Consider the following 12,934-nt stretch of genomic DNA (forward strand, 5'->3'; position numbering starts at 1 on the left):
GGGGTGCCTGGGTGGTTCAGTCAGTTAAGCGTCTGCCTTTGGCTCAGGTCATGATCTCCAAGCCCTGCATCAGGCTCCTTGCTCAGCGGAGAATCTGCTTCTCTTTCTCTCTCTCTCCCTCTGCCCCTCCCCACCACTCATATTCTCTCTCTCTCTCAGATAAATAAATCTTTAAAAATAAGACCAAACAGGTGGTACAGGTGGTTTTGTGGGAAGAACCAACTGGCCCTCTATCATGGTCATCCTATACCAAGAGCCACCTAATGATCATAAAATGAATATTCGTGTTTGTCATCACAGGTCCAACAAGAGAAGGTGGATTAACTAGGCTTATTAAGGAAACAGCTTCCTGGCCCCTCCTATGGTAGTTAAAAGTTAAAAAGCCCAACATGTGGGCCCACAAGAAGACCATAAATAGACTCCATTCAACCATGAGATTTTGGAGTAGGAGGAAGTCTCAGAAATCATCAATTCTAGAGATAAATTCACCAAAGCTCCCAGGACGAACTAAATGCCCTAGCCCCAGGGCTTGCCAATTAGTGACAGACTCAACACCACTTGCAGAGACTGTACTTCCCTGTGGTACACCAGCTATTCTCTTACTGTATCAGTGACCATTTCACTGCGAGAACTTTAAGAAGCAGTCTGTAACTTCTAAACTCAAGGTGTAGTCTGAGCTAGAAGAAGACAAAAAATAAGCCAAAAAAGTCACTTTGTTTCCATCATATCTCTTAGACAACTTTTTATAAGATGGTAATCAACCAGTCCCATGATTACTCTCTTCTTTGATTGTTAACATTACAAATTACCAAATGCCTAAAATGTGCTGCCAAGTACTATGTTAATTATTATTATCAAAGATAACACTGGAGGAATAACATAGAAGTTTTATGAAGATAATCAAGCGCTGATTATATAGAAAACTATCAAAAATTTTAAAACACTCAGGGTGCCTGGGTGGCTCAGTCAGTTAAGCATCCAGCTTAGTTTCAGCTTAGATCAGGGTCTCGGGGTCATGGGATGGAGCCTCCATGGGACTCTGCACTCAGCGGGAAGTCTGCTTCTCTCCCTCTCTCTTACCCTCTGTCCCTCTCCCGCCATTAAGATGGATAAATAAATATTAAAAAAAAAATATTTTTAAACACTCTGGCATGGGTCACATGTCTGGCTCAGTCAGTAGAGCATGTGACTCTTGAGCTTGGGGTCGTAGGTTCGAGCCCCACACTGGGTGCAGAGATTACTTAAAAATAAAAAAAAAAGTTTTTAATCTAAAAAATAAAATAAAACACTCTAGCATTGTCATATACTGCTAGTGATAAAATCTATTAGTGAGCAGTACATCAAATGTATTAAGGTCTGCAAAAATGCTTATACCTTAAGACAAACAATGACAAACTGTTTCATTTTCCTTCAGCACACATAGGAAGACAATCTATCCCGGTCCCCTTTCCATCTAAAAAGGATGACACTACTGATTTATGGCCAATGGAATGTCACAGAATTGATATAGGCCATTTCCGTTTAAAAAAAAAATCTCCCTCAAATAATCCTTCTCTCTTGCCAAAACTCATATATTGACGATAGCCGCATTCCAAAATAGAAGAAGCCGGGATACCTGAGTCACTGCTTAGAGGACAGCTGCCAAGACTATGCCTGATAAAGAACACCTGCACTGGACTTAGTGTAAGAAATTTATTATGTTATGCCACTGAGATTTGCAGTATTTGTTATAGTAGCTAGCATTAATCATTCAGATTAATATAGTGTTTTAAGAATATGCAATGGTTACAATGAAAAATAAAAATGAAATAAAATTATATGAAAATGCAGAATTCAGAGTCCTTTTTTTCATCCTTAAAAATTATCTTAATGCTATTTACATTATGGTGGGGGCTCTACCCTATATAATTCCTGATTGAATCTTTTAATGAGCATATACTGGTATTGAAATTAAAAAAACAAAAAAGGTGTTAAATGACTACTGCTTTAATAATGGTCTTTAAAAGCAATTAAAACCAGGGGTGCCTGGGTGGCTCAGTGGTTAAGCATCTGCCTTCAGCTCAGGTCATAATTGTAGCATCCTGGGATCAAGCCCCACGTTCTTAGGCTCCTTACACATCAGGGAGTCTGCTTCCCTTTCCCTATACCCCTCCTCTGTTCATGCTCTCTCTCCCTCTCTCAAATAAATAAAATCTTCTTAAAAAAAAAAAGTAATTAAAACCAAAAAGGTAAAATGTCATTTGAATTTTTCATCTTTGCCACAGGACAAAATTCAAATAAGCCCTTAGTACCTCTAATTAAAATACCACTTTTTGTTTATATAAATAGATCTTCAATCACATTTTACCAAGTGTTATCACTTTATCTCAGTTGTTCCTCATAAAAATGTCTTGCCAACTTCATAAGGCATCATTATCTCCTCTTTACAAATGGGAAAAGTGAGGTTCAAAAAGCCATGATCTTTGTCCAGTGTCACACAGCTAGCCCTACTATCTATTTTCAAACCTAACTCAGTATTCCCATCATATACCCTGTTTGTTCCCTTGTACCACCCAATGCAGGTCAACTGATTACATCCAAGTGCCTTTCATCCAATATGTATTCAAAAGAGGCTTGTGATTTTGAATCAAATATTTATTTGGTCTACTCTCAGAATTGCCACTTATGGAACAGTCCACAGTACATGTGCAAATGAATTCAAGGAAACCATGCCATTCTTCTAAAACTAACCCCATATATACACAAGGAATTACAGATATGAGAAGACATAAACTGGTTCCAATTTTACCATAATATTTTAAAAATTAATTATGTTTAAAAAAAATTAGTACGTATACTGTACTCATATATCTATTTTAATGATAGCTACTGGAATAAAAACATTAATAGCAAACATTCATAAATAAATGATAAATTTACCAATTTAAGAACTATCTAAAAGCCATGTTTCTTTTATATATGATATATGTAACAACTGTTCATGCAATATTTTCAGACAGCATGACAGTTTAGCTTTCCAATAAGCAATAATAGCAAATCAAGAGGCACTGATACTCACTTGTGTTACAAAAGGATAAAAATGAGATGTAACAATCTGTGGGCAAGTCCACAGATTCCCTTACCTTTATATATCTTTTCAGTATTACACAAGTGAAGCGTGAAGTAGGTATCAAGGAGCTGATGGCCATTTCTATTAACAATGTTCCGGGCAGCAATGTTCCGAAGGTGTCTAAGACGTCGCTAAAAAATAACAACAAAAAAGAGGGACACATTCAGCTCTTCCTCCCATAAAATCTTCTGAAAGTTACAATCCAAAAATGAAACACAGGAAGTTGTCCCAGTTATCGATTTGTTGAGCCAGTAACCTTAACCCAGTCTCATATTTATGCCTCAGCATCCCCTCTGTCAAATAGGAATTATACCTGCCCAATCTCATTTACAAGGTTATTGTGAGCATGAAATGACAACAGATAGGAAGTATTGTCGAAGAGCATAAATATTATGTAAGTACTATATACCTGTACAATAGCATTAGTATTTCCTGGAATATAAACTAAATAGTAATTTGCTTTCTTCCCTTCAGAAGAATACTAGTAGACATGCAAATCCATCTCATGCCTACAAACAAGCAGTTTTTACGTACATACACTCCTGTGGCTAGTATACTCAAGATGCCAGATCATCTGTACAACCAGGAAAAGATGACAAGCCAAAATATAACTCACTGGGCACTCCAGCCAGCCAATAACCCAACTGTCGTGAGCTTAAATTAAATCTTCACCTGACCAGCAGCCAACCAATCTTTCTTTTCTTTTTTTTTTTAAGATTTTATTTATTTATTTGACAGAGAGAGAGACAGCGAAAGCAGGAACAAAAGCAAGGGGAGTGCGAGAGGGAGAAGCAGGCTTCCAGCTGATCCCAGGACCCTGGGATCATGACCTGAGCCAAAGGCAGACGCTTAACAAATGAGCCACCCAGGCGCCCCCCAATCTCTTCTTTCCTAATCAGGCCTTCTTCCCAACAATTTCTCCAACTAAGATGCACAAATCATATGGAGTCCCAATTGTTGAAAAGGCAAATGCTCCCTAAGCAACAGGAGAAATCAACAAAAATACAAGATAACAAATAGCCTAATAAAAGCATATCAAAAGAGAAGATGTTGTTGGGGCGCCTGGGTGGCTCAGTCGTTAAGCGTCTGCCTTCGGCTCAGGTCATGATCCCAGGGTCCTGGGATCAAGCCCCACATCGGGCTCCCTGCTCCGCGGGAGGCCTGCCTCTCCCTCTCCCTCTGCAGCTCCCCCTACTTGTGTTCCTTCTCTCGCTGTGTCTCGCTCTGTCAAATAAATAAATAAAATCTTAAAAAAAAAAAAAAAAAGAGAGAAGATGTTGGCAACGCTCAAGTCTCAGCACATCAGATTCATTCCCAAAGGCTAATTCCCTGTGTCAGATAATTATTTTCAGGCTTAAAAATAGAAATCAAGTGCTCAGTTTTAAAATATGCTTAAAGCTCTCCCTTCAGGCTGAAAGACAGCCCAATCTACTGAGGTAAGTCCATCTTCAATTACATATGCAGTCAGCTGGAAAAGTACAGTTCTTTCTTTCCATGTGCACAGCAACCTAATCCTTTCTCCCAATCTAGAAATTAAGATTCTTTGAGAGAAGTTATTGTCTAATAAATTTGTTCAATACTCTAAGTATGAAAAGGCCCAAAGATATTTGCAAAAAGTTCCTCAGACTGGGGCGCCTGGGTGGCTCAGTGGGTTAAGAGTCTGCCTTCGGCTCAGGTCATGATCTCAAGGTCCTGGGATGGAGCCCTACATGGGGCTCCCTGCTCAGTGGAGAGTCCATCTCTCCATCGCCCTCTGCCCTTCCCCCCGCTCATGCTCACACGCTCTCTCTCTCTCAAATAAATAAAATCTTTTAAAAAATAAAAAGTTCTTGGGCGCCTGAGTGGCTCAGTTGGTTAAGCGACTGCCTTCGGCTCAGGTCATGATCCTGGAGTCCAGGGATCGAGTCCCATATCCGGCTCCCTGCTCAGCAGGGAGTCTGCTTCTCCCTCTGACCCTCCTACCTCTCATGCTCTCTGTCTCTCATTCTTTCTCTCTCAAATAAATAAAAACTTAAAAAAAAATTAAAAAAATAAAAAGTTCTTAGGACTTATTCTAAAAGACTCATTTTTACACAATCTGCCAATGGTTTCCATTTCATCCCCTGGATTACAGCAACTCTCTCTTCCTCCTATATATTTTTCATTAGCCCTCTCAATCAAGATTTTAAGTTAACAGGAAGCACTAACCACATCTATTTTGCTGTAAGATTACAATCTTGGTTCTCTGTTCAAAGACCTGAAAATATTACCCAAAGCCTCTAGAATAAAGTACAAACTTGCCCTATTGCTTTCAAAGCCCTGTACAATCTGACCTCTCCACATCCTATCTTTACTTCTCACTAGATCTACATACCCAACCCCTCAGTCACACATGAATGCTTAAGGTTCCATGAAAAAGATCATGCACGTTCCTAGCCCTAGGCCTTTGCTAATGCTAGCTCCTCAACCTAGAATACCATTCTCTCTCTCTTTTTTTAAGATTTTATTTATTTTGAGAGAGAATGAGAGCGAGAGAGCATGAGCAGAGGGGAGGGGCATAGGGAGAGGGAGAAGCAGACATCCCTCTGAGCAGGGAGCCCTATGCGGAATTCGATCCCAGGACTCTGGGATCATGCCCTGAGCCTAAGGCAGACACTTAACCAACTGAGCCACCCAGGCGCCCTAGAATACCATTCTCTTAAAGGAGATCCTATTTCTACTTCAAAGTTTAGGAGAGAAGACTTCTCCTTCCTTTGTCTCTAACTGAAATTAGTTGCTCCTTTATTTGAACAAATAAGAACTTTGTTTCTATGTCTCCTATAGCACTTATTTCATTTAACCTAGTCTTATTAGCTGATAGTTATCTTCCCTATTAATCTAGGAGGAAATGACTTGATAACAGAGACCATTACCATCACTACACTGTCAGCACTTATTAAATGCTTAAAATGTGCCATGCTCTGTACTAAACACTTCATACATATGATCTTATTTAATCCTCTTAACAACCATATGATGTAAGGTTTTACTCATTATCATTATTCATCTCTTTATCCCAACATTCCTACATAACCAAATATAAAACAGTAAATAATAAATGGGCAGTATATCTCAAAAGAAGGAAGAAAGCAGAAGGAAAGCAAGGGGTTATACCTATATATGTGGATATATGTAATACACTTACATCATACACACACACACACACACACACACACACATACACACACATATATGATACAGTTTGGTCTTTACACTCCCCTATTGCCACAGAGGGCAGACTGAGCAATGATCTATCCTTCAACACAATAATTTTATGACAAATATAATAATAATGGAACAGACTCCTTACGAAGCAATGTGCAAAGCTTGGCCAGAGATGTAATCTATAATCGATGCATAGATATTACTGAAGAGATCTTTCCACTATCTAGGAAGTTAGCACAACCAGCTCCAAGACACCTTCTGCCTCCAACCTCTACAATTCTAAAATCAGCAATGGAGTCTACAAACATTTATCCGAGTGGACTACCAATGTATCACTATTGTTTCCGTGCTCCTTCCACTAAGTGGGTACAACAGAACTGACCACATCAGGACACTTTATAAGAAAGTTTACAAAAAACAAAACAAAAAACCACACACACAAACAAAAAACAAAAACCTCCTCCACAAATTAACCAACTATACTTAAAGCACTGACTTTGGGTTGTACGACTTTTTGCCTTTTCCCCTATTTTATTTATTTCAAAAGCATTAGGGTAAGTATTCTCATTACACCATGATTAATTAAAATCCAAGATGCTCCCAGCAGCTCAAAGGGACAAAGAAAATCAACTCTTTACAGGTAAATTATTGATGTAATCTTGGTGAAAGGCAGTAAATGTACACATGAACCTTCTTGTGCCCTTTGTCTTGGCTTGCTCTTTAATAACATTCATTCTAATTTTATCATAAAGCTTTTTATTTTTAAAAAATGCTAAACTGTAATAAAACGGAGTTTACTTCATAATAATGTGCCAATGCTACTTTTTAGTTTTGACACATGAAAAATGGTAATGTAAGACTGTATTAGGGGAAACTGAATAAAGGAAATTCTCTGAACATTTTTGCAACTTCTCTGTAAATTTAAAATTATTCCAAAATAAAGTTTATTTTTTTTAAAGTTATTCCCTTTTTCAGAGTTAGGAGATGTGTAAGCAGGACAAAAAGAGTGCCAATAAAACACTATTTCACAAGCACTACTTATTAATAAAACTCTTCTTCATTTCCACCATTCACTTCCTTCCTTTAGACTCCCACTTCCTCTCTTCCTCTCCTTCCCCTAAGATTTAATGCAATTATAAAGGAACACTGGAAGGTTAAGACAGAAACTCATAAAAAATTATTAAGTATGGGGGTGAGAACAAGCCAGAGGGAATACAGATAAAAGTAAGACTTCCCTGCTACTTGCTTATATAGTTTTGACTTCTGTACCATATAATGTCCTACATACTGAAAAAATAAAGTTAAATAAGAAAAAGTTTAAATCAACTAAACCTAGTCCAAAATATAACAGAAACACCAAAAATTACCACCAGTTTGAAGACATATCGTCTACCTTCACCCAAATTATTACCCCATGATCCAAGAAGTACTGAAGAAACCAGAGCGACCTAAAGGATCCTCTCTTGTTCTCAGTTCCCCCAGAAGATCTATACTTGAAAAACAATATGTAATTTTACCTAACATGGAAAAAATACGGTTAGTTCCAGGTTTTGTATATCTTCCCCAACAAGAATATAAATCCTATGAGGAAGAGATTTTGTTTACTTTTTAAAGATTTTATTTATTTGTCAAAGAGAGCCCACACGCACAAGCAGGGGCAGCGGCAGGCAGAGGGAGAAGCAGGCTCCCGCTGAGCAGGGAGCCCGATGCGGGGCTCAATCCCAGGAGCCTGGAATCATGACCTGAGCCAAAGGCAGACGCTTAAACAACTGAGCCATCCAGGCATCCCAGAGATTTTATTTATAGTTGTATCTCCAGCATCTAGCTGAGTACCTAGCAAATAGCAGGCACACAATAAATGTTTTTTGATTGAATTAATAAATCTCCAGTGAATTAACCCAGTCAAGAATGTCTTGGTATGGGACACCTGGGTGGCTCAGTCAGTTAAGCGTCTATCTTCAGCTCAGGTCATGATCCCAGGGTCCTGGGATCAAGCCCCGTGTCGGGCTCCCTGCTCAGCAGGGGAGCCGGCTTTTCCCTCTCCTGTCTGCCGCTCCTCCTTTTTGTGCTCTTTCTCTCTGACAAATAAATAAATAAATCTTTAAAAGGAAAAAAAAAAAGAATGTCTTGGTATGACAAAGGCCTTGCAATAGTCCTGAGTGGCATGGAAACCTCAGTGGATTCTGACACCCACCCACCAGACAGTGAAGGAATACAGACCTAAGAAATGAAAGTGGAGTAAAGCGTAGGCAGTGATTCTGCTACAGTAAATCCTAAGAACTCACCTACTTTCAACTGCTCTAGAGTTTACAACCTAGCGGTAATTCATGGCCTGGTGGCACCAACTAGCATAAATACACTGCTTTTGACCTTGTCTAAACAGAATTAAATAAAAGACTACCTCTTCTGGACACCTGGGTGGCTCAGTCAGTAAAGCGTCTGCCTTCAGCTCAGGTCATGATCTCAGGGTTCTGGCACTGAGCCCCACATTGGGCTCTCTGCTCAGCAGGGAGCCTGCTTCTCCCTCTGCCTACCACCCCCCTGCTTGTGCGCTCTCTCTCTGACAAATAAATAAAATCTTGAAAAAAAAAAAAAAAGACTACCTCTTCAAATGGCCCACCTAAAGACAGTTGAAATCAAATCTCTTATGATCTAAACTGGCTCAAGTTATCTCAGGAAAGTATGAATATTCTGAGTAATTAAAATCGCCACAAACTTTGGAATTATTCTTTAAGATAACATCCTACATAGTTTTCTTTACCAGCAATCTCCTTAAACTTTCTCAAATCTACTATGCCTTTATGGTTATGAAATGCAATTTTTGGGTCTGGTCTCAGGAATTCAGCTGAATAGGGATCAAACCATTCTGAACACCTACAAACTCAACAGATCGAAAAAAAGAATAGCAACAACTCTCTGAACAAAAAAGCGACCACTTTCTGGAAGGTAGGACGTTTGGAAAAGTGAATCTGAGGCGATATTAGGGAGGATAGACGGCGGGGGAGGGGGCTTCTGTCGGCCGCTTCTGGCAAGTGATAGAGCAGCGGAGCACAAAATCGGAACTTTTAGAAGTCGGCTACGCCGAGGGACATCGCTCCAGTGGCTAAACTGGGGGTGGAACCCTCGTGGGACAGTGTGGTCTCAGGACCCTCCGGGTCACAGAAAGACCAGGGGTCCTGACTGTGACAGAGCTCCCAGGTATCGGACCAGGGAAGCCAGCTGCAGAGGCAGAACCGAGGCGCGGGCTCTCAGCTCGGGATTGCCATAAACTGTGATCGGTGACAGTCCGGCCACTGCTCCTCCAGCAGGGACCCAACAAGCGGCAGAGCCGGGCAGATTCCCCTTCCTCCCCTGGGAGGAGCGGCGCGGGAGTGCACCGCAGGGATCTGCTGGATTTGGAGACGCCACACTGGGTCGGGTGCCAGAGATAGAAACGCTCGGTCACAGGCCAGGTGAGCACGGAGTGCAGCCGGAGACCGGGGACACGGGAGTGACTGACTGCTTTTCTCTGGGGGTGCACTGAGGAGCGGGCCCCGAGTTCTCAGCTCCTCTGGGCGGAAACTGGGAGGCCGCCATTTTCACTCTCATCCTCCAAAGCTGAACCGAAAGCTTGCAGGGAACAAAAGATCCCGAGAGCAAACCCGAGCAGATTACTTAGCCAGAACCGACAAGGGCGGGGCACTTCTGCCTCCAGCAAAGACATTTGGGAACCACGGCAACAGGCCCCTCCCCCAGAAGATCAGCACGAACAGCCAGCCAAGACCAAGTTTACCAATCAAGGAGAATGGGAGAACTCCAGCGCTAGGGGAATACCACACACAGAATTCACGGCTTTTTTACCATGATTCATTAGTTTTTCAAAGTTAATCTTTTGAACTTTTTTTTTTAATTTTTCTTTTTCCCTTTTTCAACCAACATCTTATCAATTCCTTTTTGAAAAAAAAAATTATTTTTCACTTTTAGTCATATTTTATCCCTTCATAGTAGATACCCTTATTTTTGGCATATATATATGAGTTATTCTCTCTTTAAAATTTTGAGATACAGTTTCTTCTAACAGATCAAAATACACCCTAAATCACTAGTGTATGGCTTTGTTCTAGTCTCCTGCCTGATCACATTCTCTCCCTTTTTTTTCTTTTTTTAAATCTTCTTCTTTCTTTTTTCAAACAACTTCTTATCTTATCAATTCCTTTTATAAAATCTTTTATAATTTTCATCTTTACACTCATCTCCCATCCCTTCATTGTATCAACCCTTATTTTGTACATATATAACTCTTTCTTTAAAATTTTAGGAGGCACTTTCTTCTAACAGACCAAAATACACCCAAAATCTAGTCTGTGGCACTGATCTATGCACTAGTCTGATCATACCTGATCATATTCTGTTTTTTTATTTTGTTCTGTTTTTGCTTGTTTTTATCTTTTTCTTTTTCTTTTTTCTCTTCCTTTCTTCTTTCTTTCCCTTTCTTTTCCCCTGGTATCTGGTCTTTTCTGATTTCTTAAGAGTATATTTGCTGGGGACGTTATTAACCTGTTAGCATTTTGTTCTCTCATTCATCTATTCTCCTCTGGACAAAATGACAAGACGAAAAAATCACCTCAGCAAAAAGAACAAGAGGTAGTAACATCTGCCAGGGACCTACTCAATACGGACATTAGTACGATGTCGAACCTAGAGTTCAGAATCATGATTTTAAAGATACTAGCTGGGCTTGAAAAAAAGCATGGAAGTTATTAGAGACACCCTTCCTGGAAAAATAAAAGAACTAAAATCTAACCAAATCGAAATCAAAAAGGCTATCAATGAGGTACAATCAAAAATGGGGGCACTAACTGCTAGGATAAATGAGGCAGAGAGAAAATTAGCGATATAGAAGACCAAATGATGGAAAATAAAGAAGCTGAGAAAAAGAGAGATAAACAACTACTGGATCACGAGGGCAGAATTCCAGAGATAAGCGATACCATAAGATGAAACAACATTAGAATAATTGGGATCCCAGATGAAGAAGAAAGAGAGAGAGGGGCAGAAGGTATATTGGAGCAAATTATAGCAGAGAACTTCCTTAATGTGGGGGAAGGAAATAGGCATCAAAATCCAGGAGGCACAGAGAACCCCTCTCAAAATCAATAAAAATAGGTCAACACCCCAACATCTAATAGTAAAACTTACGAGTCTCAGAGACAAAGAGAAAATCCTGAAAGCAGCTCGGGAGAAGAGATATGTGACCTATAATGGTAGAAACATTAGATTGCCAACAGACCTATCCACAGAGACCTGGCAGGCCAGAAAGGGCTGGCATGATATCTTCAGAGCACTAAACGAGAAAAATATGCAGCCAAGAATACTATATCCGGCTAGGCTGTCATTGAAAATTGGAAGGAGAGATAAAAATCTTCCAGGACAAACAAAAACTAAAGGAATTTGCAAACACTAAACCAGCCCTACAAGAAATATTGAAAGGGGTCCTCTAAGCTACGAGAGAGCCTAAAAGCAGCATAGATCAGAAAGGAACACAGACAATATACAGTAACAGTCACCTTACAGGCAATACAATGGCACTAAGTTCATATCTTTCAATAGTTACCCTGAATGTAAATGGGCTAATTGCCCCAATCAAAGACACAGGCTATCAGAATGGATTAAAAAACAAGACCCATCAATATGTTGTCTGCAAGAGACTCATTTTAGACCCAAAGACACCCCCACATTGAAAGTGAGGGGGTGGAAAATGATTTACCATGCTAAGGGACACCAAAAGAAAGCTGGGGTGGCAATCCTTATATCAGACAAATTAGATTTTAAAACAAAGACAGTAATAAGAGATGAGGAAGGACACTATATCCTACTTAACGGGTCTATCCAACAAGAAGATCTAACAATTGTAAATATCTATGCCCCGAACATGGGAGCAGCCAATTAGATAAGCCAATTAACAAAAGTGAAGAAACACATTGACAACAATACAATAATAGTGGGGGACTTTAACACCCCCCTAACTGAAATGGACAGATCATCTGAGCAAAAGATCAACAAGGAAATAAAGAATTTAAATGACACACTGGACCCAAATGGACTTCACATATTCAGAACATTCCACCCCAAAGAAACGGAATACACATTCTTCTCTAGTGCCCATGGAACATTCTCCAGAATAGATCACATCCTAGGTCACAAATCAGGTGTCAACCGGTACCAAAAGACTGGGATTATTCCCTGCATATTTTCAGACCACAATGCTTTGAAACTAGAACTCAATCACAAGAGGAAAGACGAAAAGAACTCAAATGCATGGAGGCTAAAGAGCATCCTACTAAAGAATGAATGGGTCAACCAGGAAATTAAAGAAGAATTAAAAAAATTCATGGAAACGAATGAAAATGAAAACACAACTGTTCAAAATCTTTGGGATGCAGCAAAGGCAGTCCTGAGAGGAAAGTATATAGCAATACAAGCCTTTCTCAAGAAACAAGAAAGGTCTCAAATACACAACCTAACCCTACACCTAAAGGAGCTGGAAAAAGAACAGCAAATAAAGCCTAAACCCAGCAGGAGAAGAGAAATAATAAAGATCAGAGCAGAAATCAATGAAACAGAAACCAAAAGAACGGTAGAACAGATCAATGAAACTAGGAG

General features: G+C 39.8%; 1 protein-coding gene across 2 annotated transcripts in view; it reads right to left on the minus strand.

The window, feature by feature from the left end:
• UVRAG (UV radiation resistance associated) overlaps nucleotides 1-12,934 on the minus strand; it is a 329,246-nt gene that overhangs the window by 286,339 nt on the left and 29,973 nt on the right. For both annotated transcript variants that reach the window (XM_027579444.1, XM_027579443.1), the window contains exon 2: nucleotides 3,123-3,240. In XM_027579444.1, coding sequence (XP_027435245.1) covers nucleotides 3,123-3,240 — 118 coding nt within the window. The remainder of the gene's footprint in view (nucleotides 1-3,122; nucleotides 3,241-12,934) is intronic.

Source organism: Zalophus californianus, chromosome 11 (genome assembly GCF_009762305.2).
Source record: "Zalophus californianus isolate mZalCal1 chromosome 11, mZalCal1.pri.v2, whole genome shotgun sequence".
Lineage (NCBI taxonomy): Eukaryota > Metazoa > Chordata > Mammalia > Carnivora > Otariidae > Zalophus > Zalophus californianus.